General features: G+C 40.9%; 1 protein-coding gene across 1 annotated transcript; it reads left to right on the forward strand.

The window, feature by feature from the left end:
- Positions 1-6,391: 6,391 nt before the first annotated feature.
- Positions 6,392-26,855, forward strand: cilp2 (cartilage intermediate layer protein 2). The gene is made up of 10 exons (XM_059340493.1): positions 6,392-6,578; positions 14,836-14,913; positions 15,648-15,917; positions 16,136-16,318; positions 17,539-17,694; positions 17,785-18,102; positions 18,593-18,701; positions 19,282-19,439; positions 22,062-24,492; positions 24,579-26,855. The coding sequence occupies exons 1-9, from the start codon at positions 6,515-6,517 to the stop codon at positions 24,476-24,478; spliced, it is 3,753 nt and encodes a 1,250-aa protein (XP_059196476.1). The 5' UTR covers positions 6,392-6,514; the 3' UTR covers positions 24,479-24,492; positions 24,579-26,855.
- The last annotated feature ends 273 nt before the right edge of the window (positions 26,856-27,128 follow it).

Raw genomic sequence — 27,128 nt, forward strand, 5'->3', positions numbered from 1 at the left:
AAGTTCAAACATTTTGAGAGCTTTCGTATTAAATAGATCTCAAAATAAATCAATTAATAATTCAGTACTTCAATAGTTTCATCACTTTGTGTGACTTACCTTTTAATGATAATAAAATCGATCGTGATCGTCTTCTGATCGTCTTCTCCCTTCTTCAGTTAAGTAAGAGGGGGAAAAATTGCGCGCTCGTTCGACCAGCTCCGCGCCGCATCCGGCTGGACTCCGCTGACCGACTGCTCTCACCATATTCCCGCTCCCGGAAACCCGCGTCCGGCCCGTGTCTGTATCCCAGCAGTAAAACGGATGTGACTGTTACGCGGATCTGCCGGTTTGGAGGCGGATCCGGCGCAGAGTCAGCTGCTGTCTGGGAATCTGCTGTTTTCAGGCAGGAGTTACCCAGAATGCATGTCAGTTGGCAGGTTTACGGAACAACGTAAATGAAACAAGTTTGTTTGTAGAGTGTTTGTACTTGAGAAGATCGACTGGGATAACTTAGTAAACGCTTGTAAATGAAAAAACCCATTCAAACCTATTTTGAACAAATGAATAATGATTTCAAATGATACTATATATATAGATTTGTATTGTTAATTTTACAAATTCTGTTTATGTTACATCTACAAATGCTCAGAATCATTTTTATCAGTGCACAGCAAACCAAAATATTACTCAAACGGTCCAGAAATCAGGACCCAAAGGATTATTCCCCCAGCTATAAACAGGACTTTGAGACCTAGCCCAATCATATAGGTGTGACAGCATAATAAATATAAAATGTCGGTATGGACTAAGACAACAGTTCAATCAAATACTAAAAACTATAGTCAGTAAAAATGGCGGACTAAATGGGCTATTGTGTGCTCACAGGTAAACACAGGAGGGCCAGTGGGGGAGTGGTACTTATCTCAGAGAGGGGGTGATTGCGACCACAGCCCTCTGCCATCCACTGTCGTCTTCCCCCTTCCTGGTCGCAGCAGTAACGTCTTGGCCAGGGATCGTCACTCGTCCACATTGCAGGTCCCCTCGGAAGAAGCCAAGCCTAAGGTCGTCACGCCAACAGTGGTTCCTCCACCGTGTTGGTTGCTGCTGCCCACTGCTTCGGCCCTCTTTGTGTCCAAAAGCTGCTCTCCGGCTCTCCACGGCTGCCTGCTCCTCGTGAGCACTCTTTCAACACTCCTTTATCCCTTCACAGGTGTCCCTCCATGCCAATCAACCCCAGGTGTCTCTGCTGTGCTTGACGAGCTCTGCTTCTGTCCAGTCCCTCCCACCTCTGGGTTTCAGAGTGACAGTATGTTTCATATGAGGGCCCAGGGAGACATACAGAGGAAAAACATGATTGACAAACAAGAAACAACAACAAAGCAACACTAAAAAACACACTAAAAACTGACCCCGTCACATGAGAACATGTCTGACTGTCATGTGCCATGGGTGTGAAAGGAAAACTCTGGACAATGTCCGGATCTGATTCGCCAGCCTGAAGTTCATATGAGAAAAAGTCTAAAGTTATGTTTTCATGTTGTTCCACTGCCCCCATGTGGCCAAAAAAACAAATAATATAGTGAAATAAGAAACAAAAATACATATTTCTTTCAGATATTTTATTGATGAATGTTTTGATCTTCAAAGCTGGAGTAAAATCCCTCTGGAGCTGCTAGAGGCAGTGTCCTCGGGTGGTTTGCTCAAGGACACATTGAAAACAGCTCATTCTGTTGAAAAACTAATCATGAGGCCACCTAGCTGTGCTACATGTACAGTACACGCAATTAGTGTTGTGCTTCCTTAGTGAGTGCATGATGTTACTTCTGTTTATTGGTTCCCAACTGGATTTGATTTGGTAATGAAAGCCATAAACAGGTGTGATCAGGCTATAATCAGCTGTAGAGGAAGGCCTCTCATTATTGAGTGCATGGCTGTGGGCTTCAAGGAAAATGACTAAGCGAGACTGCCGTGCTGTTTATGGATGAGGTAATGTGTATTTATACGAAGTTTAGGAGCTTCTTTTGAATACTAATGCACTAATGCCCGATGTGTGCACATGTGTGAGTGGGTGCAGAAAGTCAGTGAAAAGGAATGTCGATGCGGTGGTATTAAATCTGTCAGAGGCGAACTGAGGAGGGCTGTAGAAATATGTCGGAGCACTCAGTGTTCCTGTCTTTCAAGCCTGTCCAATCCCTGTCAGGAAACAACGACTTGTCACCACTCTGTCGCCTCTGCTTTTCATGAGAGCCGTTGAGTAATGAGCTTTAGAGTGGTTGGTGGCCCGTAGAATTGAACGGTCATAACTGACAGCAGCACTTGTTGTACTGTACAATGAGCGATAGATAGATAGATGGATACATGGAGAAGAAAAGCCGTCAAAAGATTTAGTGCAGCAGTGAGGCAAAAATGGGCCCTTTCTAAATAGGTTCAAGGTCTTTTTTGTTCTTATTTTAAAGGCAAACAACAATTGCATGTTTTTGCATGTGAAGATTTTTTTTAATCTACTTTATCTCCCTTATTGAAAACTTCTTGATCCTGGATCCTACCAGCGCTACTTGCACGAGGCTGATTGGTGAAAGAGAAATACGTGCCATTTGCGTTGATCGATCTGCAGCAGTAGTTCTGCCGTCTGGTCCATTTTCAGCCATACATGTTTAAACCTCCAGCTTGTAACTGGCAGTGGCTGCACAGCATTAGTGGTTTTGAAACATAAAATAAAATCTTCTACAATGTTCCGGTATGTTTTTGCTCTATGTAATGACCAGGTGGCAACCTCCAGGTCTGAGCAGGGAAGCAAACCAGGAAGTGCCTTAAGCTGCATTCTACCGAAAATTCCAGCAGGGGGCGCTAAGTTTGGCTGCAAAAAAAATCTGTCCATTCATTTTAGTGCAAAATTCGAAAACTTCTTGCTTCTTCTTCAAGACAATTTGATGTTAATAGTTCAAATAATGGCCCCATTTGGAAGAAAACAGAAGATAAAGAATTGTATGATTTGGGGCGTGGCTACCTTTGAGTGATAGGTCACTAACAAGGCGAGCCGTCATCAGGAGAGAAGCAGAACAATGCATATCCACGGCAACGTGTCAATGAAGTTATATATAACGTAATATAGATATTAAAAAAGACGTTTAGCGGTTTGGTCTCATAACTTTGACCCTTTCACTGTATTTTCACTTAATGACAGTTTATTTGAATGTTTTGTACAGTAAAAATGTCTTGTTCAGCGTTTGGTTGGACTAACAGACACTCCAAGGAGTCACTGTTCATTTTCTCTGAGGTAAGTAACAAACATTTAGTTTTTGTGTTTTGCTAGCCAAAACTAACATCCCAGTTAATGCTCCAGTTAATGCTAACATGAATTAGCAGCAGCTTCTCTCAGTCAGGTTGAGGTGTAGAGAGGCTGTAGTCAGTGATCAGATCCCTCTCCTCCTCCACAGTCCAGATATGGTCTGCTCCCCGTATCAGAAACAAGATGGCGACGCAAGATGACGCAAGAGTGTAATGCTGAACTCGATGCTTCCAACGGGCCACAAACCAAAGGGTCACGTCACGGTGACTATGTCCATTATTTATATACAGTCTATGCTACTGAGAAGCCCGCTGTGTGCTGGGGTTTCAGATTGCTTTTGATTATTAAACAGCAATTGGCTTTTGAAGTTACCTCATCTAGCTTGTTCTGCACCGACATCTCCCCCTTCAGTAGAAGAATATGAAAACACTCTAGTGACAAACTTTGCACAAATCCAATTAAGTTCAGTCAAGGTCAGACATAAATCACTTTTGCACATTTTTTATTTATTTATTTATTTTTTCAATTTATTACTTCTATTTTAAAATGTTTTTTCTAGAGATACAAGTACATGCTGATAACCTACAGGTGAGCTATTTTGCAGGTGTTGGCCAACAATATAAAACTTTTTAAACAAGAGTTTAAAATGATCCAATTTATGATGAATGTTTTGTTTTCTGGATAAGATCTACATAAGGTCTGTCTTTAAAAGGTTTAATGAAAATGTCTAAAATTCAATCAGTGAGCACTTCACAGGAGCCTGGTCATGTCAGCATTTATGGATACTTTTTTTAATTAACAACAAGATCAAAACTTATTTTGGTTGTTGCTGATTCTCAATTGTACAGTGATGGAAGAATATAACTTCAGTAAAAGAAGTAATACAACAATGTAAAAATATTACCAGACAAGACTGCATTCTGAAACAAACATAAGTTAATGTACATATGTACAGATTTACTTAAATTGTCAAAGTTAAAAGTAACTTGCACTGAAGAAAAAATGTCTCCTGACCGATATATTATTAGTGGATGGATAATTTGTTCATAAGTTCAGGAAGAAAATCATGCAACATGAATACAAGTTGAATATGAGTATATCTATATTATCTCTACTAGTGCAGTGCCTGTAGGAAGTATGCATCCGTACATTAGATGCCACACCAGGTACCACACCATCCAGCACATACATATTGAACATTGATATTCACTGGAAACTATTCTAATATTATTGGAAAACTGAACATGGTAGCGCACTTTAAAACTAAAACTAAAGATAGGTAGGCTAAATAGACTTCCAGATGAGATGAGTCAGGCGTGGAAATCCAGAGTGAATTGTGTTACTGACCAGGTGTAGGCCTATCATACAATGGGGCGGAGCTCCCCTAAAAGGCGTCCCATCGGAAACAGTGCAATGCGTCCTACGTAAATAATGATATGTTAAAAAATCTTCAAAATTGAGGATGCACACCTTTGAGCCATGTGCAAGCCACATACAAAATCTGAGGTCAGTCTGACTAACGGTGAGAGAGATAAGCCCTCGAGACACACACACACGCACACACACACACACACGTCTCTTGCTTTTATAGATAGATATCTAATCTTACTTTGTTGTGAACATATGGGCAACAGCCCAACAACTACTTAAATGAAACCATGTGAGGAGTTTAGAGGGGAAATGTCTCTTTGTTGAAACAACTCACAGACATCTGAATTGTGACAAGGAGCAAAGACATTTGGGAACCACTGTTGTTTTGTTTGTTTGTTTTTTATATTGTATGAATTTTTTTTCTTGTTTAACAAATAAAAACTGCAAAATGATCCTCTAAAACGTGGGGGAGTCGAAATATAAAGTATTTTTCAAATTAAGTACAAGAACCTCAAAATTATACAAAAGTTTAGTACTTTGGTAAATGTATGTAAGTGTTACATTCCACCACTGAATTACAGAATGATTACTGTGTCAGCGATTGAAATTCACTTTACTAACCAACCTTTATCAGGATGGAGAGAGACGTTCAGTGTGTGACTGTAAAAGTATGCAAATATGTGAGCTTTCTCAAGAGCCTTTTTATTTAAAGGAAAAAAGTTTCAATGTTCTTTAACACCTTTTTCAAGCTTGGGGGATTTTTCAAAGAATAAAAATACTAAACGTTTTTTGTTTTTCGTTTTTACAAGCGTTTTTGCTAAATTGCAACAATTGACATAACGTTCAGGAGCCTGAGTACATTGCACCTCATAAGCACCTCTCGTTTCTGTGTTCTGAGGAGTTTTTCCTGAATGGCATGCCATATGACGCCACTTCCACTCTTTGGCAGTGCATCGCCCTGCAATCAGCGACTGTTAAAAAGTTACAAAACTGAACCAGAAGTTGAACCAGAGGCAGAGCAGCATCTGGCACTGTCCTGTGTCTGGTGGAGAAACAGATAAAAAACGAGTGAGACGGACTAAGACACATGGGGGGGATGAATGACATGGCATTTTTAGAAATACTTCCTTTATTGAACACAGATAAACAGTTAACAAAGCATTAAATTGCCATAAATGACAGGACCACCAAATAATGTTTCAAACCAATCTTCTCTAAAAGACATAAATACTACATGACAAAAAAAGAACAAAGTATCTGAAAGTACTGAAAGCTGCTTTGTATTTGCACAGATGCAGGCACACCTGCTCTCTGGATAAAGATAACTACACCGGAGCAAACGCAGATTACATGTCAAAGAAATATGAAAATATTGTTGTAAAGAAGTCAGAACTTATGAGCTTTTGCTCAAGAACAAAAAAACATCTTCTTATTTTCAGTAACAGCACACACACACACACACACACACACACCCTCCTCCTCTCTCTGTGAGTGTCTCCCTCTCTCTCTACCCCCACCATACCCTCACCTTTTTTTGGAAGATGATATGGGGGACCCAGATGTTACGTTTCACTGGCCAATGGTGAGCAGAGAGGGGCTGGATTGGTGTGCACTCCCGATGCCCCTTCTTTTAAAAACGCCTGAGCTCCTGTCTCCAACTCAGCAACTAAACTCACATGAGAAAAGAGCAGCGGCTCTGCCCTGCTCCACCAGCAGCATCACTCACACCTGACAAACTCAAGCAGCTGCTCTCACCAGGATCTGAAGAATCAACACTTTTTGGTGTTTTTTTTTTGTTGTCTTAAATGTATGCCAATTCTGTAGAGGATCAGAGAAAAACAACAAATCATCTGTAACTGAAATAGTGGTACCATGTTGGAATTAAATAAAGTGGCAGTCCTGCTGTCTGTCCTGGCTTCAGTGGCTCTGGGCCAAGGTAAGTGGAAATATTATTTTCAAAATTGGAAGCAAACACACAACACAAACAGGGGAATTACTGTAAATGCAGCAAAAATTATTCCAGAAAGACAGCCAATTTTAAGATACTTTCTCGCATGTCATTTTTAGTAATCACACACTGTAAGAACAGAGGGCCAGTGTATGGCCACTCACACATGTGCATGTAGAGTTTTCTAAGTTGACGGCATTTCCCTGAGGATGTCAGATCAGGAGGACTCTAGTGGTGAGCTCATGTGATAAGGGTGTGTGCTTGGCTGTGTGTGTGTTATTTTATAGACCACCTCAGTAGTTGTTAATCTCTATTGTTAAGTAACCAGCACGTTTCACCACCAGGCTAATCAACAACACGTGGTGATAGAAGAGGAGGTTAGAGGAGGAGGAGGGGGTCTTTGTGGTTTGGTTTAATCATATAAAAAAGCTCTGTTGATGACAGTGAAAGTGCTGCTGGTGGCTGAAGGTTCTGGTGGCGCAAACTTTGTATTCTTATTGACAAAGTGCAGCACAGTAGCCGCCACTTTTAGCAAGCTTTTTGGGGAAAATGCAGAAAAAGTGCTCCACTGACTTTTATGATCTCACAAAGAACCAAATTAAACATTTTTTCCCCCCCAAACTTGGTGAACTATCAGCTACATAAGGGCCGCTCCGTGATGCTCTGCCTCTTTCAGATGACAACTTCTTCCTCCCAAATTACACTCTTATCATGCTTTGAAAGCTCGCCACTCTTCATGAAACACACCAGCAGCAGCACTTTTTTCCAAAGCTGTCACTTTCTGTCCACTTTACAGCTGCTCTCCATTAAAGAAAGGGAGCTGGCCGTCCATAAAAGCAAGTGTGAATACACCTCAAGAGTCTCCGTATCTTGTCAGACTTGGAGGCCTCAGAGTCGTAAATGTCTCGCAAAGGCTTTGTGCCATTTACTGATGAGTAAATCACCAACAGTTTGATGAGGGAAGGAGGTAGAAATGTATAAATGGTGATTCAGACAGACTCTGAACACTGTGTTATAGCCGTGAATGAATGCCGGCCTTAAAATGGATTGTAAAATTTTACACTCTGTGCCACGCTCCTTAAGCGATACATCCACATGTTGCAGTAAGGTGGTGCATTTTGTCCTCACTTCACCCTCAAATGCAGTGCCAGCAGTCCCTAAAGATATAAAGCCGGTCACCTTGGAAACTAGAAGCAAAAATCACAAACCAAGCTTTCCCACCTGCTGGGTTTGTGCTGGGCTAAATGAGAAAATGGAATAAAAGGAGGGATAAAGAGTGCAGGTAAAATGACTTTACCGTCCTCTTTTCCCCTGGCCAGCTGGTCACTCTTTCCTTTTTCCTTCATGATGGTCTCAGCCCCCCTCGCTGCACTCACTCGCTCACTGAACAGTTCATTTGCAAAAAAAAAAAACACATCTCGTGTGTTAAATCATTTTATTAGTCATGCCCCTTTTTTTGTTTTCATGTGTGTTTACAAGCCATGGAATATCAAAGTGATATATATATATATTTCATAAATACTGTTTTTACTAGGAATATCAATCAAACTGGTGTTTGGTTTAATATATTTAAATAATTTATCCATGTTAACCTTAACCATGTGTTTATTATTGTGTCCAAACCTGACTCATTTTCCAACAAATCATCCAAATTTAAAGATAAATTATGTCATTTATCTATGCCTTCTAGAATGACACATTGAAGCGTTGTCCCATCTGATGGTTTATTAGGTTTAGGAACAAAAACAACTTGGTTAGGTTCAGGAAAAGATCCTGGTTTAGGTTAAAATAGGTACTTTGTTAAGGTTAGGAGATCTTTTTCCATCATGGTTACAGTAATAAACGTATGGTTAAGGTTAAGGAACAATCTTGGTTATGCTTTGAGAGAAACTCCCAATGTTTGTTTTAAAAAAGTTTTTCCATTTGTCTTCGCCTGTTTCTCTTTTCTTTCTAAGCTGTCTCCGTTAGGAATTTCTTCACAAATTCTTTCCTCACCTTTCTCCCCTCTGTCTCTCCCTCACTCCATCATCCCTTTCGCCTTGTTCTCTGTCTCCATACACCTTAGAGCTCACAGATTTACGAGCTGTTTTCCTATTTGAAGGCGGCAACTGTTGCTGAATGCCCATTGTATAAGTCAGAGGGGAACAATGTGGCATTACCACCTCTTAGCATAAGTCTTGGTTTCCGCTCTGGGGCTTTTTTAAAGTTGCTATAATGTGGCCTCTTTAACCACAGGACTTCCAATCTTCTCTTCTCTCGTTGCATAAATGTCAGGCGAAGCTAGGTGGTGTATGTGAGCAGCAGCTGGAGGGCCACTGTGAGGCAGACACAGGGGCTAATTCTCCAGATGCTGACCACTGTCTGCTCCAAACACAGAGCTGTCTGGCCAGCTGACTTTAATGACTGAGACAGGGACTACAATGGATCAAAGAAAAAGGCGCAAATTCCCATTAATGACAACCTCCAAGCCATTTCACATATTTCTTTTCTTTTCTCCTATTTATGTGTGGATGCATATGTGTGTGTGCCAAGATATTATTTATTGCAGGACTAATCAGCTGCTTTTAACAAAGCTATTTCCAGCTCCTGGCTGTGTACCTGTGCACAGGTGCAGAGGTTCATGCAAGGACTTCCCAGATATTTTCATTGCGGAAATAATTCAACGCTGCCCAGTTGTGATTTTAATAGCGCCGGGAAGAAAATGCTTGAGCGCACAAAGCCTTTGTTATAGCTTTAAATCCTTAAATTGTGTGGTTGATTTGCATCATTAGTTAATGTCATGGACAAAATTGCCGTTTTTAATGAGCTACAGATGTTTTCGGAATCAGACTTGGATTATTTAGAGAGAGAGATAGACGCAGAGAGAAAAAGCAGACTGCTCTGCAACCACACACACCTCAGCTACAGAGCTGGCCAAACACATAAACAGCTTCCATATGACATGGCAAACAGATCATCACATATACAGGCCCACACACACACACACACACACACACACATATATATACATCACTGAATTCAAGCATGAAATCCCACTGTTTTAGACTTCATCACAAATACAGTACAACCTCGTTCTCTTAGTCTAACTTTGTTGAAAAGGTTATGTAACAGGGTGGGGGGAGGATGCTGTTTTCACGTCTTCTCCCTCTTGTAAGGATCTGGAATATTATAAACAGGACCCAGACCTTCTATTCAAGCCCTGTCTCTCTGCCAACATACATCTGGCACAACCATAGTGCTCTAATCTGACTGAAACCATTCTGAAAACCAACTTCATAAAGTCCTGTATCCCCCCACCCACCTTCAGCAGCTTTTTTATTAGATTCTGGCAAAGACAGAAAACTCCCACTCATAAAGTGAAAGGCTGTCCTTTGCAAAGACACTGGTGATTATTAATAGAGGATTTGCCTTTGTGTCGCCTGGTTATAAGTACGTCAACTGTATTTCAGAACGAACCACTGTGACGTAAATCGTTAAATCCAAAGATAGTCCTCTAAAATAAGGACTGCAGTTGTCACAACAGACTCATAGACGGTAGGGCTGCAGTGTGGGATAAAAAGTAATCCAGAAGCTATGTTTCAGACGTGTGTAGCATTCAGGTGCTTACTATGTAGCTATATGTGGAACAGAGATGCTGACCAGCCCACAGATGCAGGTCTGGTGCCACTATAATGTATCTTGTTACCTTTTCGGTGGTTTATGAGGGTCAGTCTGAGGCTGGCTGAGGTTTATAATAACAGCAATACGGCAGAGTTCATGTCAAAGGTGAACTGGCGAGAGGAAAGCGATACATCTGTATATGCATTCCATGACATTAGCTGTGAAGAGTCAAAATCATAAAGAGATCTTGTGTGAGCTAAGCACAAAACCAAACACACAAAGGTGAGACTGTCCTCCAAGCAATGACGTTCGAGCGGTTAACACTTTATCAGGCGAAGAACTGTATTTGGTAACTTCAGTGGATATCAAAATTAGGTCCCCATGTCTCTCTGTGAGGTCGTAGAACCACATGGATTTCTTCCAGCTAATCAGCAAAGATCAGGTTACGTCACAGACAGTGACACCATGACATCTGACCAATCAGTATGATAATAATATAGTAATATTAACTTTGTTGACCTTGACCTCCAATGTCAAAGTGAAAAATTTATAAAAAAAATCTGCAAGAAACAGTCGTGTTATTCTTCAATGACTTGTACGAGGAGAACTTGACTATGACGGCATATTAGGGCATAATACGTATGAATAAAAGTTGCAAATTTACTAGATTAAATTGGCAAATCTACACAAAAAAAAAAAAGTTGCAGATTTACGGGAAAAAAGTGTGGGGGGGGGACAACTTTTTCCTGCATATTCACCACTTTAAATCTCGTAAATCTGCACATTTTTTTGCGTAGATTTGCCACTTTAAATCTCGTTAGCTTTTTTCTCAAAATATTACCTCCCTCCCCCGGGTCCGTATGTTTTTTTTACACATTCCACAATCCACATACTGGCCGTATGTAAAATCCTCCAATATTCTCTAGGGTTGAAATTTGGAATTTGCAAGTATTTCAATGAGTGCCCTATTAAGGGTTAAGACCTCATGTGGCTGTAGGAGGGACGGCGAGGGAGGACATCAGGTGATGTTGTTTTAGAGACAAAGTCATCGTAGGGAGGCAGGAGGTCAACTAGACATTGGACATTAACACAGGAAACTGATGTTCGCCTTTCGTTTCTATCAAACAGTCAACATTATTTTACCATGATTGTTCCATAACCCTAACTATGTGTTATTGTGTCTATAACAACGAAGATACCTAAATATGTCCTCCAAATAAATGACAAAATATGTTGTTTATCCATGCCTTCTAGGACTACAAACTGAAGCATTTTATGAACTGATGGTTTGTTAGGTTTAGGAACAAAACATCTTGGTTAGGTTTAGGAAACATCATGGTTTAGGTTAAAATAAGTACTTTGTTCATTTTACAAGAGCTTCATCCTGTTGGTTAGAATAAGAAACACGTAGTTAGAGGTTAAGGATTGATTATGCTTTGAAAGAACACCTGAATATAGTCTTGTGGTTGGAATTGGGAAGCAAATGGCACTATATAAGTCCAATGTCTTGTGTAGTGTTACGATCTAGAGTTACCTTGCACAGTAGAAGGATACTCAAGATACCACAAAATCCATCTAGTCGGGCTTCAAGTAATGTGTTTGTGGCCAAACCACCAGTGGTTTGAGCTAATCAGCATCAAGTGAGAAGGTACTGGCAGCTCCAGGAGTGGTTATGTGTGTGTATGACTACGGAGCATTTCTTTATTGAAAGGAGAACAAAGATTGACACTGAAGGCTTTTTTAATGATGGAAAATATGTTTTTTCACTTGTCCTGACTGGCTTCGGCAAGATCTTGGTCGTCATATGATTTGTTGATCTGATTGGGTAAATCAGCCCGAGATAGACGGTGATAGACAAATGCTTCATCTAATCATGTGACCATTTGGCACGACAGGTTGGTTCCAAAAGCATGGACGATGTAGCTTGTGGAGGATTTATTGGTTATATTACATTAGCTGTGAAAAGTTGTAAAAGGATCTGTGTCAGCAAAGCACAAAAACCAAACCAACCCAGAGTAAATGAAAAAGAATAAACAAAGTATAATGTACCAGTGGAGCTCTTAAGATTTTTTTAGCACTAAAAAGGAAATAATTACTTCTAAACTGGCTCCCTCTGGCTTGAAAAACTTGCTTGTTGACGAGGTATATTTCCTTACATATTAGCCATATGAAGCAGTGCCCAAATAAAATCTCCCAGCTTTTAAAATTCATAAAGTGTTAACATGCCACTCAAGAGCACAATTAGCTCTGTGAGCTCGTCACGGGAACTGAGGCATTTCATACTGACCATGACTGAGGTCTCTATCCCAACATTTGCCTTCAGCCGAAGCTAATCTGGGCTTCCTCTTATTTTAACTTTCAGAAACTGTTAGTCACCTCATAAAACTCCAAGAATCGTTTCTATTTTGTTTTCATTGTCAAACATCTTGAAATGATAATCAGGAGCCAAATGGCTTTGCTGTGAATTCCCTTTGTTTTGGTGTGAGCGAGGGCAAAACATTATGTAACAAGAGCAGGAAAACAGCTTTAGACTTTCTTGGAAGTAAATAGATGCACTACAGTTGGGAGGGTCGAATTAATTACCCACAAGTTTGGAATTCAGTGTTAATTAAGCGAAACAAAAGGGTTGTTTGTATCTCTTCACCACATGCTTTCCCAAAGAAGAGTTTCTAAAAGTTCTCAGAGTGAACATTACAGCGTGCTGATTGCAAACACAACAAAGATGTTCCGTCAAGTGGCAGAAAAACTGTCTTTTCAAATATAATCAGGGCAGACACAGATTTCAGGAGACAATAGAAGAAAGGTGGAAAAACTGATTTGATTTACTAAACTAAACCTGCGAGAAGAACCACATCTGCCATGCAGATCAGTGTGAAAGCATTTGCTTCTGTTTATCCAGCTATTCCAGTGTATCACAGAGTCAAAGCCGATATGGAAACCTATCAATGGTTTTTAAAGCCAGGGGCATAAAAAACTAACAACCTCGAGGGTCAGCCGACTGTCTGTGTTACCCTAAAACTTATGTAATGCATTTTTGGACAGTGGATCTTTGTTCTGTTGAGCCGCTATCCTTCTTTGTTAAATCTATCAAAAGGGTTCAGAAGAAATGTGTTGGCATGACAATAAAGACTTAAAGTGAGCCATAAAAACCAGTGGGGACTGGGATCGATACTGGCCTCTGTGCTGGGAGTCTTTGCTCGTTAACTCAGCGGTGTCTCTCTGAGAGTGCTAAGTGCTTGCACATATTAGACACACATGCACACGCGCACACACACACACACACACCGAGGCTGCAAAAGCTACTTTTTGTTTCTGTCCTGGACTCTGACTTTTTTTTTTTCCGTACAGCCCAAGTTAAACTTGGCGATGAAATGTCAAGCAAACAACTGACGTTTTTGAAAACATGAAAAAATTGGTTTTGTAGGAAAAATGAATCATTAAACTTCAAAGCACGAGGAAAACCTGATGCACCTCATGGTGCATGTTTCATGAGTCAAAGAGCCAAATTTACAATGAATGCCAGGTTCAATATCTTTCTCTTTCTAATAGAGAAACATTTGCCCCCATCTGATCCTCACTGTTGTGCTGTTGCTATTGCAGGTACATGCATGAAAGATTACCATGATGTAAGAATGACTTAGTGACACAGGCATGCTGTATGTGTGTGCATAGAATGTGTATAAGTTATAATCATACGTACTTAAGATCAAAAAAGAAATCGGCAACAAATTGCTGCATTAAAGTATGTGTGAGTGAGTGTGCTCTGTGAGAGGTGATGGAGCGAGTTAAAGTGGAGTTTTCTGGCGCGGCCGCTGGTGAGCAGATGACTGCACGCCCTGATTTGTCACAGCTGGAGCTTGATTAGCATCCTCAACAGCGGCTGCTTGTTGATAGATCAAGAGAGTGGGGGAGTGGAGGAGGACAAGCAAGCAGGGGGGGTGGGGGTGGACAATAAGCTGAAGGATGGAAAGACATTTGACAAACAGCATGGGGAAGATGATGGATGGAGAGCATGCTGCACAGTTTGAATTATAGAGTGGGGTCTCGAAGAAGCAGGAGGAGCAGCAGTGAGAAAAAACTACAGAAAAGGAGCAGATAGAGATGTTAGACTGATGAGAGCTTGCAAGAGAAGAAAGACAGGAAAAATGGACAAAGAAGCCAACAATTTCCTGCTATTTTCTCCCTTTTTAGACGCCCCAGAAGCCTATAGTTATTGTTTCTGCACATGAAAAGGACATAAAGCCTGTAACTAAACTACTGAACCAAGTGGAAAAATGGAGAGAATAAAAAATAAAGGGTAGAGGAAAGGCGTGTAATTAGAAGGGCCTTCATGCCGTGAAGAAAAAGCAAAACATGCTCAAAGTGCTCTGTGTGAGTGTGCATGACTGTGCGTGTGCACAAACCCATTGGAATAAGTTGGTGTAAAACTTAATACACATTATGGGCTGACAAAAATATAATTTTCAATAACATTAAAAGTACACTCACATAAATAGTACCCTGACATATCTTATACCGGCTGCATGCATTACGTTTTATCATTGAGCAAGTTTTGCAGCCTGAGGGAATAAGGAAAGTAGACATTTAAAACTGTAGGATTGACAAGCATATATGCTTGATATACAGTTTTTCTTCCTGTTTGCAGGACCTGTGAGGAGCAGGAGCCAATCAGACAGGAGCAGGAGAGGTGCCCTCAACATGTTCACTGACTTACAGACAACAGGTACTGAATCTATCAGCAGTGATGTTCAGAGCTGGTTGTATGCCAGGGCTTTTCAAACTGAGAGTCGAAGGGAGAGCCCAGAGGCTGATGATAGATACACTGTGTGTGATGAAAGGGACAGGGAGTTGGTTGTTGTAGTTCGACTTTCAGATTTGTTCCGCTTATCAACAGTTAGAGCGAATGTTGAACGTTGAAGAAAAGAGCAGCAGTATTAGTCTGTGTCCAGATTGTTGCACCATCAGCCTGCAGTACACCAGAGACCTTCATTTATCAGAGTAAGGCATTACTCTGTGAACTAAATAAATAAATAATCAATTTGTTGCTGATGCATTCATTTGTTTTGAATTCTTCATATCTCTCTAGAGGAAAGGCTCAGGTTTCAGAACACGCAGCAGACTAAAAATCTAGACAATATGCCTCATCAGTCAAGCCAGGGGGTTTGGAAAGAACCTGGACAATGCAATGCTCCCGGGGGTACATGAAGTCAGTTTCAAATGATGGTAGCAGACCTCCTCTTAAAGTTTGTAACCCATCCCTGCTGTTTTCCTCCCTTTTGCTTTTCCTTGGTTCTGACCCATGTCTCGCTTCCATGTAAGACCAGCTCCAAGCCCCCCTCCCCTATTTCTGGATCCTGAGAATTGTTTTCTTTCCTTCTTTCTTTCTGACTTCTTTTCCCTCATTCTAAAACTCCATACCTTTGGTTTTCATCCATGTCTCCCCTCCATGTGCCTCAGGCGTGACAGAGTGGACGTCTTGGTTCAACATCGACCATCCTGGAGGAAATGGAGACTATGAGCGCCTGGAGGCGATCCGTTACTATTACAGGGAGAGGGTTTGTGCGCGGCCCATGGCCATGGAGGCTCGAACTACAGACTGGGTGGCAGCAGCAGACACCGGGGAAGTTGTCCACTCCAGTCTGGAGAAGGGCTTCTGGTGCATCAACAGAGAACAGCCCCAAGGCCGCATCTGCTCCAACTACCATGTCCGATTCCAGTGTCCCCCAGGTAGCACTGACTGCAGCAGCCCTGCACTGTGCAAGCTGTCACTTTACAGTGTATGCACATGCATGCGTGTAATCACTGGCTAGAGGGAAGACTTACACATTATAGATGTTCTTAAATAAAGTTAAATAAAGTGCTTGTTACGTCTTGTTCTCTGCTCTGCTGGCCAACTGCTGCATAATGGCAGCTTTCACACTCTGTTCTTCAATGTGTGTGTTTAGTGCAGAGCTACTGGACTAACTGGAGTGAGTGGGGTCCCTGTTCCACCACAGTTTGTAATGACGTAGGCATCCAGGTCCGCCAGAGAAAATGTGTGAACACCCAGCCAATGCCTCTCCTGTTGGTGCCAGCGTGCCAGGGGCACCACTCAGAAAGGAGGGAGTGCTCCAACCCTCCATGTACAGGTGACAATCACAAGATTTACTAGAAACAGAACCTCCAGCCCTGCTTACTTGTATGAAATTGATGACATTCAAACAGTTACAGCTCATATTATTCTATCAGAAGCTTTGGTTTTGGTATGGATTCTGAAATTGAAAATTCCTATGTGCCATTTTCTGCTGTATTATGTCAGGCAGCACACAATACAGCAGAAATATCAGGAGATCAAGTATTCTTGATTGAGCTACTTGTAATCAGCAGTCTTTTAATTGCAACCAATTAGATAACTAAAAATTAGGGCCGGGACTCGATTAAAAAAAAAAATCAAATTAATTAGAGGCTTTGTAATTAATTAATCGAAATTAATCGCATTTTAATCGCATATAAATATTTGACCTGAGAACAGTGAGAAGTAATTTTTTTCACATGGATTTTTAGTATACCATTGAATAATGACTGAATACATAAGCTTAAGCAACAAAAATATTGTTTATTTTTGTTCAAGTCCAACAGACCAGTGCAATTTTTGCCATTAAGTGTAGCAATAGCATATTTAGAAATATAGTACATTTCAGAAATTCAGGTAGCCTATAGGTAGGTAGACCTTCTGTAAACTATAATACTTTGTTTTTTTTAAGTAAAACACAATCCACGCTAGCTACCACACTAGCCGCTAGCTGCTATATGTTTGGCATTGAGGTGATACTTGAGGCTCGATGTGCTGCGGTGATATGTGAATTCCTTGTTGCATAGCAACACAACCATGCTTTTATCGACGCTTCCATCCGTTGGTTTTCTGTAACTAAATGTCCCATCATCCACGGGGCCAACCAAAGCGTCTCATCAGCTTCTTCCTTCATGTTCACTGTGGTTTGTTGTTGTCTGAACTCATGAACGCTAGTTGGTGCTCCAGTATAATCGGTCCACCTAAAACTCATCCAGTGAGAAACGTTCCGCGGTGCAAAAATAAAATGCGATTAAAATGCGTCAATTTTTTTAACGCGTTAATTTTTGTGTAATTAATTAATCTTAATTAACGCATTAAAGTCCCGGCCCTACTAATAGTTATTGCCCTATGTACAGTATGTTGGGTGCCTTTGCACAAGAGAGTTAACAGCTTTCATTAGACCACTCTGTATTAAGTTGTATATAAATAAATATAAAGGTGGTCACAAATTTAACAGAAAACACTATATGTACTAAATTCCAAACTACCATCATTCCTGTCTCTCTGTGTGATCAGCCAAGTGGAGTCCATGGGGTCGGTGGGGGACGTGTTCTGTGACTTGTGGTGGAGGTCGCAGGATAAGGAGGAGGACTTGTGTGAGAAGCTCATTGACAGTTCAGTGTCCTGGACGGCCTGCTGAAATACAGAAGTGTGGAAAGAGTCCGTGCCCAGGTGTGCTGAGTCTAAAAGCTGTGACATCTTTCTTTGTAATGATGTCCTTTATCCTTCTGAGATCACAGAGCTTTTCTTTTTCCCAAACAGTCAAATGTCAGCTTGCGTGCACTGAAGGCCGCCCCAATGAGGACTGTAACCGGTGTACGTGCGACGGCCATGTTCTGCAGGGAGAAGTCCACAGTGTGACTGGTGTCCCTGTGGCAGGAGCCTGGGTGGCACTGGCCAGCGAGCCTAAGGTGATCCGTGCCAGATCAGATGCCAAAGGTCATTTCAGAATCATGGGAATTTGCTCTTCCAGCTCCACACGGATCTCCATCAGGAAAGAGAAGTTTGCTCCAATAACCGTCTCCAGCTCCAGTAACACCACAGGGTTTTCCTGGGCACGGGCTGTCCTCAAGTCAGCAGGTGAGTGCTTACAAAAAATATTAATATTATTAATTTAAAAAACAGCCCTTTTATCCGTTGCTGTCAATCCTTCCAATTCAGTTTTAATTGAAGATATTGTTGGCTGTTTGTCAAAAAAACTATTTTCATTTTCAAGTAAGAGTTTCCTGATTCACATTAATCATTCCACAGATCCAGTAAGTCCTCCAATCATATTCTCAGACTGTAGACAACAGGAAATTGACAAAGCTACAACACAAACAGTCTGGCCTATTGAAAGACTTCCTCTGGAGCACTTAACTTGCTTGGTTGCATGGAGACCAAATAAAAATAGGCCTGTGCTGCTTTGAAAGAGTAATCCCCTCGACAATCATTTTTCATAAGCACGGGGACCAATATGAGAATAAAATGTAATGTTTGACTGAGTTTTATGAGGTCTCAAAACTCTGTGGCACCATTCACAAAAGTCAAAGAAAGGTCTTATGGGTTTGCTCTTTTCCGTTTTCCACAGAAAAGCCGTACATTGTGAAGCACCCGGAGGACAAAGTGCGCTTTGAGGGAGGACGTGTGATGTTGTGCTGCAAGGCAACGGGATCACCAACACCTGACAAATACTACTGGTGAGAGGAGTGCAAACGCTGCATTATTAATCACAGAAACAGCTAGAAACAGAGTGATTACTTTTACACACTGGATAATTTAATACATGTTTGAAGGTCACTCCAAATTAAATTTCTGTGTTTTTCATTATAAAAGTCGCATTATTCAGGGCAGGAAGTGTATAGAGGGTTTATCACAGCCTTTTTGGATGAAAACATCTGTCTGCTACAACTGAAAGACATTGCTGATGAGAGCAATGAGACTGAATCAAAACAATTTAAATGGTTGGCTTTAAATCAAAACATGAGCTGAAAAATGCTAATAGAGCTGAGGGGAACTGTTGGGTCAATCGGTTCATCACTACAAGAAATCCCTTTTACATTACACAGTTATTAGATCAACTGTTACTTGAAATCATTATTTAGTTCAACTTTAAATATCAGAATACATTTGAAACTTTGTTAGTCATACCATCAACATTTAACATACATTTTTAAATGCTTTATACATTAAATATATTGTTGTATCGCTACCAGTATTTCAAATAACCTTTTAAACAAAAGGTTAAAAGAAAATCTCTCCTACTAACTATTTTTCAAGGTACCACAATGGAACTCTGCTGGACAGGAAGGTGTTTAAGTATGAAGAGGACCTCGTACTGCAGGGCCTGAAGCCGGAGCAGTCAGGACAGTATTACTGTAAGACCAGCAGCTCTGCAGGCAGCATCAAGTCCTCTCCAGCCCTCCTCACTGTGATTGGTAAGTTAAATACAGGCTTTGAACTCTTACTGAAAGCAGATGTATCTCAACATCACTGTAGTGTTGAGGATGTTTCTACTTTTGCATGAATCTATAATTAAAGACAGATCTTTCATATTTCAAGATCATGAAATATCAACCCTCAGTGTCTGATACAGACACACTAAACACCCTTTAGTGCACCAACACCATGCTTTTAACTAACCCTTCCGCGTTGTACAAAGAGCGAGAAAGTCCGTGTAGGAAGGAGGACGGGGTGGATAGATGGGTCGGGCAAACATGATTTTCAGGAAAGAGCTGTTTCGTCCTCTGCCAAAACTCAATGTTGACTTATGTACATTAACTTCTTAACTTATGTAGGCTACGGATTGAATTTACTTACATTTTTAACCCAAACCACAACTATAAACACATTTTCTAAAACATATTTTTGTTTGGATCGACAATGCTGACCACATGTTCCACATTAAAAACTTTAAAACTGAAACCATAGTGGAGAATCATAGTTTAATTCTTTCAGCTACACTGTAAAAAATGTCTGTAGATCAAAATATATGATAAAGACTGTAAAATGATAAATGGGTTAATTCAGTTTCAGTAACAATGAAACACCGTAAATGTATATATCAGCCAAAACAGTATATATATATATATATTTTTTTTTACAGTTTTTTATCTTTAAAAAAATACATTACTCCACTGTTAAATACACTGGCACCATGTGTGTAACAAAAATATATATACTGTAATATATATATACAAGTTTTTTAAAAAACAGTGTACCCAGTGCATTAAAAAGTGACAGCAAGGGATCCTTACAGAGAGAATGAGAACAGAGATGTTAAAGATGCTATGTCTTTGCTCTATGCTATGTACAGGCCAGTACTTACCACATTAATCTGATGGTTTGATGACATGTAGTAGTCCCAGTAAATTCTCAAAAGTTGTGGGAAACAAATATTAAATTTCGATTTGTTCTAAGTTTGTTCTCACAGTCAAAAAAGACACAAAAGCTCCCTTCTAGTCAGTCACAGTGATGTAATGTACACTGTAATTCATCATCATCAGCCTGCAGAGAAAATAATTTACGATGATGATAGCAGCACACAGGGATTATAGCTCGGGATGGCTGCTATCCCAGCACATTTGACAATGACGTGTTTAGTCAAAGTCTCTACACAGATTCAAGTGAAACCACTGACAAAAAGAAAACAACCACAATTTATTTTACTGGATACAGAGCAGCTGCCTCGGAGCTTGAATACACATGTTAAGAAGAATGTCAGCGCTAAGCTCTAACCAAGTCATCCGTGAGCCATGTTCATGCATAAAGAGGATTCAAACAAAACCACAGTGTCTTTACAACCAAGGGAGAGAGAAAAGTCAGTTAATAGACTGTCTGCCATTGGAAAAAAATAACATTACAGGCAAAGAAAACAGGAAAATAAAAATATCAGGGCTTGCACAATCTGGCTGCGTTTGAAGCAGTACATTTTTATTATGTTGACATTGGTTAAAGCAACTGCTTCCTAAACTGGATGCTTTATTGTGTGAGATGGCTCTGGACACTGTAAAACCTCAAACCCAATTTCTCCAAAACTCTCTGTGTGGAGGTGAAATCCAACATTGTCAATAAATCCTGTTGATTTTCTCTCTCGGAGTCAGATAAATATGTGCTTTTACATCTGCGTGGGAGCTACACGTTGCTTATATCCTTCAGGTGCTTGTTGGTTAAGACACAGATTAACTAACAAGGTTTTCATGGAAGAGTGCTAAAGAAATCTATCCCAGGCCAAAGACAAGTCCCTGCAGTCCAAAAGTCATTATGGCAGGAGATGCTGTATGTGTGCAGAACAACACCTGCACCTCAGAGCAGGATGTGAGTTACTTCTCACATTTCAAATTATGCAGAAGTTCAATTTGATCTTAGCCACAGTTCATACAGGTGACTAACTATAATTTATCACCCAAAGAAACTCAAAGCCCTGGTAGTGGTATTCCATGTGTATCGCAATGCTCCATGTGTCTGCAATTATCAGCTTACTTGGGAGATTGTGAGCTTAACAAGGATACTTGACGATAAGCTCAACCATGATATCATGCCCATCAATTATTCTGCCAATGTCTGGGTGAACAATAATTCTTTCTGTCCAACTCCCATCTGGATGGTTGGTAAATACATGTTCTCTTCAACTTCATGTCTAATTACCCTTTCATGCACATTTCCCCGTCCAACTTGGACACTCATAGGTACTTTCGGGCCGTGCAGACATTGTGTGTGCGTATGAATAAATTATGTGGGATCCATGAGTAAGGCAGAAATAATATCTTTTAAGTCCTGAAATGGCAAGTTCCAATTTACTCATTTACTCGAATTTACTCATACACTCGTGCCATTCCACTCATGCAGTGATATGCAATTAGCCAGGACCCAACAATTATATAATTAAATTCTAAGAGATTTGACAGGCTTACAAGATCTAACAGAAAGTAGAACTTAAACAGCCACATTTTTGCACTAAAAAAAGCCTTTCATGTTTTATCCATATCAGATGACTAATTTTTTCTTGTATATGTGTTGTGTCAGCACCAGTCTTATGCCATTTATTGTCTTATTCACAGCGAAAGGAAAGCCAGCATGCAATTCCACCCCTGAGGCACACCTCATCAGACTGCCTATGGACTGTGTTCAACCTGGGACTGACTCCATGCACTACAACGCTGGCCGCTGCCCACACAACAAATGTGCTGGATCCCTAGACTTTGATATGCGTTGCAGTGATGGAGCTGGGTTTTGCTGTGGGATTCAAACTATGGAAAATCGAATCATAGACTGTGGGAGCTACAACCTTCCTATCAGGGCTGTGACACAGTGCGGCTGCCAAAAGTGCTTGCAGCCAACTGTACTGGTTCGTGGCAGAGTGACCACAGCTGACAATGACGAGCCTCTGCGTTTTGGGTACATCTACATTGGTAAAGAGAGGGTTGGCACAACTGGATACCAAGGAGGTTTCACACTGCAAGTTCCTCCTGATACTCAGAGATTAGTGGTAAATTTTGTTGATCCCACTCAGAAGTTTATTGACACTCCTAAGGTGTTCATCATTGATAAGAAAGGTGGGTCAATCTACCATAATGTCAAGGTGATGAGAAAGCAGACACCAATTGATATCAATGCGGGAGAGACCAACTCAATTAGCCTTGGGGAAATTGAAGGGGAAGACCCTATTGGGGTATTGGTTATTCCTCCCAACTCCTTCCACAAGGACAATGGAGACACCTATGAAGGAACTGTGAAAGCCAGCGTCACATTCATTGACCCAAGAAATATCACCACGGCAGCTGCAGCCCCTGGCGATCTCAATTTTGTGGACGATGAGGGTGACATGCTCCCTTTGAGGACCTATGGCATGTTCTCTGTAGACTTCAGAGATGAGACCAACAAAGAGGTACTTGGAGCTGGAGCTGTTCAAGTCCTTCTCGACACACAGCATGTCAAAATGCAAGAGCACATTCCCAAAATGAAGCTGTGGTCTTTAAACCCAGACACGGGAGTCTGGGAAGAGGAGAGCGACTTCTCGTACACCACAACAACTACTGGTGAACACGGACGGAGCAAACGAGAGGATCGCACATTCCTCATAGGCAATATGGAGATCAGAGAACGTAGGCTCTTCAATTTAGATGTGCCTGAAAACAGACGCTGCTATGTTAAAGTCCGTGCCTACATGAGCGACAAGTTTCTACCGAGTGAGCAGCTGGAGGGTGTCGTGATCAGCTTGATAAACCTGGAACCCAAACCTGGTTTTTCAGCAAATCCTAGAGCATGGGGCCGCTTTGACAGCGTCATAACTGGATCCAATGGTGCCTGTTTGCCAGCTTTCTGTGATGCCCAAAGGCCTGATGCTTACACGGCTTATGTCACAGCAATGATAGGTGGGGAAGAACTAGAGGCAGCTCCCTCCTCCCCTAAGATGAATCCAAACATCATTGGAGTTTCTCAGCCATATCTGAATAAAATAGACTACCAGCGCTCAGACCATGATGACCCGGCTCTAAAGAAAACAGCCTTCAAAATCAATTTGCCAAAGCCAAACCAAAATAACCTTGATGAGACCAATGGGCCAATATATCCTTATCGGAATTTAATAGGTTGTGAAAATGCCCCTATTGATGCAAATCATTTCAGATTCTTTAGAGTGGAAAAAGACAAGTATGAATACAATGTTGTTCCCTTTGAGGAGAACGATTTGACGACCTGGACGGGAGACTACCTCTCCTGGTGGCCTAACCCCCAGGAATTCAGAGCATGCTTCATTAAGGTGAAGATCCATGGACAGAAGGAAGTGATGGTCAGGTCAAGGAATCTGGGAGGAACACACAGAGAAACAAAAGGCAAACTTTATGGCATAAGAGACATTCGCAGCACCCGGGACATGCGAGAGGCCAACACTTCAGCAGCTTGTGTAGAGTTCAAATGCAGCGGCATGTTGTTTGATCAAGCTGAGGTGGATAGATCCCTCATATCAATCCTTCCACAGGGGAACTGTCGCAGATCTGGCACCAACAGCCTCCTACAAGAGTATCTCATCAAACATCCACCTGTCGTTCAAAACAACGAGTCTCATGCATTCAACATGCTAGCCCCTTTTGATCCTTTGGGACACAACTATGGCATTTACACAGTCACAGACCAGAATCCCAGGGTAGCCAAGGAGATTGCGATAGGCCGCTGCTTTGATGGCACCTCAGATGGTTTCTCAAGAGAGATGAAGTCAGACACTGGAGTGGCGCTGACCTTCACCTGTCCAGAGAGGAAAATTAACAGAGAAAGCCTTTTCCAACGTCTGCAGACCAACCCGGGTCAGACACTGGCTCAGATGGCAAGAGACATGAGGGAGTCTGAGGGTCTGCAGGCGCAGAGATTATCCTCCCAGGTGGTGGCCTATCCTTCAGAGCAGCAGGGCAGGACCCAGAATCGCAGAGTCACCTCTACAACCAGGAGAAGAGTGTCCACACGCATACAGCAACGCCAGTAGAGGTTCTAAGAATGGTAGGTTTTAGATACAATAATTTATGGTGTTTTTACATTGACAGTAATGACAAAATGATTTAAATACCCTTTATTCTCATTTCTAGGACTCCTGTCAAGACTGATATGTGTCATCAAAACAGGGAAGTTAAAGTTGCCCATCTATTGATGAGCATCAACTCCCTCTTGACTATGGAAACCACAAAATCAAGACAGACAGCAATTCAGCAAAATCAATGAGAATGATTGAAGATATTCATTAGACTTACTGGTATACTTACTTGAAGTTTGGTACTGTTTATTCATTTCTTCTTTACCTCTTAAAAGACTTCAATCATTTGACTATTTTTAAGTGGTGACTGACATTTACTAAATTAGCTTTGGTCTAATTTTAATTATAAATACACTAAATTGACGTTTGAGAATATAACTTTTATAGTTCTAATATGTAGCATTCCACTCTCCCTGCTATGTTTTTTAATTTTTTGCTGACATCTTTCAATGCTGGAGTTGAAACCAAACCTTAAAAAAATGTAAATATTACGCCAGGCCCCAAACACTTCATAATTGGCCATGCTTTCCACTGAACTTCTCTTTAAGATCATAAAGAAACCAACTTGAGGTCCTTGTTGTCTGCGGCAGACACTGAGTCATTTTTCTGCTAACTGGGAAACTCTCCACCGAGGGAAAGCAAAAGAGACACATGCAGTGGGCTGAGGCATGCCACCCAGGGAACAGAGGATGTTTTCAGTCACGCTTCTTAATGTTTTTCATTAGCATGCCTTATTGCCAACTGTGATTTAGCCAAATGTCCCTTCACACCTACTTAGAATGAGCAAGACCAAGACCTCTGCCAAGACAAGCATGGATCTCACTAGTCGCAGCCAGTCTGAAATGAGGATGGTTGATTGAAAGGTATGACATCATTAGTTTTTGCCCCCTGCACATTCCAAATTAGCATCACCAAAGAAAATGGTACTTTAATAAATATTCCTAAATATCTCACCAATACAGAGACCTATTCAAGGTCTAAATTACTTTTTTGTTGTTGTTTTTATTGGGTAATATGCTTGTGAGCTGCCTTTGTATCTTGAAGTGCAATAACTACATAATTTAACTTAAAAATTCTTTAGGATCAGCATGTAACAAACTATTACAGTACAAAAAAGTGCTGCTGGTGAATGAATTACTTCAGTACGTGTGGCAGATAGTTTGGTTTAAGTGTTTGCACGAGAACCTACATAGGACTCATTTAAAGCAGATCATTTAAAGCAGATCATTTAACTGCGTTGTAATCACTCTTCATCTCTGAACTGTGTATAATCTATTAACCTTTTCATACTTTGCTGCATGACTCAGTTGATTTTACAATGTGTAAACCACAGTAATATTTTCACCTTCAGAGAGCAATCTTGTTAAAGGCACTTAAAACTCTCAGCAAGGCCTTCTCTTGGCTAACAAAACCTACTCTTACACGAGTGATAATTAAGTACATTTAAATAACACATCTTACTGTAAATATCGAGGCAGATTACAAGACTAAAATATCAAATATTAAGCAAATATTATTTGAGGTTGGTGATAGGAAGAAACTTACCTCTGCGATAGAAGCAGCAGACTTGTTTATCTGCAAAATGGGTACTTGCAGACCCATGGGAAAAGCTCTTCAAGCTGAACTAATCCAAATCCATATAAGGGGAACCATGGTCCGTGGAGAAACTAGGAGAGGCTGACAAGCAAATCTAAGCCTGGTGTTAATTAGAAAATAAATTACATATTCTCTTGAGAACTATTAAAACAGTTCGACCCAGACTTCCACAAACAGCCAAACAAGTTATTTTTAGGGTACAAAGGAGGAAGTTAAGTAATTAACAATAAACTGGGCCCAAGAGGATTATGGACAAACATATTTACTATTAAAGTGGCACCCAGCCCAATGTACAGGTAACTCAATTTTGGCTTGATTACATTTTAATTCCTAATGTGCAACACTTGTGTGTATAAATGAACAATATATTGTAAACCTACACTTGTACTTGGCCTCATGTTGAATAAACAATCTCTTTGCATTCTGTACTATGAGCATTAGACTCAAGAAAAACACTCAAAAACAGAATAATTTAGGTTGACAACAAGCAGTACCTTCGTCATTATCACTGACCTCTCTAATCACAGGCCTGCAGGCCGTCCACAACTCCACAGTTCAGATCTCCGGAAAAAAACAAACATCTCCCCGCAGCAGACGCAGCATCCACCCTGTAAAAAAAAAGATGATGATTGAATCCAGGTGTGCGAAGAGATAAGTCCAATAAAAATGCAAGCAAAGGAGTTGTGTGAGGTCAGCTGAGGAGGCCCGACAGCTGTAGAGCAACTGGAGGATATGTTAGACCAAAGACATCAAGAGAGCAGCGAGATTATCTAGTGATGGATATAATCATTTTGGGGGAACTGTTTGGTAAAGAAAGAAAGGGAAGGGAAAATATTAGTGGTCTTTGGCCTCACAGTCCATCATTTCAGGAATCTCGGGCTTTGAAAGTGGTTGCACATGGAAGAATGCAGGTTTTTTGGAGGAGAATGATTTGACAGGAGAATTGGCTTATTCATGTGGAGAACTTATCAGGCCAGTTTGAAGGACAAGGTAACAATAATAGGCTGAG

This window comes from Centropristis striata, chromosome 9 (assembly GCF_030273125.1).
Source record: "Centropristis striata isolate RG_2023a ecotype Rhode Island chromosome 9, C.striata_1.0, whole genome shotgun sequence".
NCBI lineage: Eukaryota > Metazoa > Chordata > Actinopteri > Perciformes > Serranidae > Centropristis > Centropristis striata.

What these genes read in the sequence shown, in the direction of transcription:
- cilp2 (XM_059340493.1), top strand. Translation starts at nt 6,515, where the DNA reads ATGTTGGAATTAAATAAAGTGGCAGTCCTGCTGTCTGTCCTGGCTTCA. An exon ending in CACTGACTTACAGACAACAG is followed by an intron (nt 14,914 to 15,647) that starts GTACTGAATCTA and finishes CATGTGCCTCAG; the next exon opens with GCGTGACAGAGTGGACGTCT. An exon ending in TGGAAAGAGTCCGTGCCCAG is followed by an intron (nt 17,695 to 17,784) that starts GTGTGCTGAGTC and finishes TTTCCCAAACAG; the next exon opens with TCAAATGTCAGCTTGCGTGC.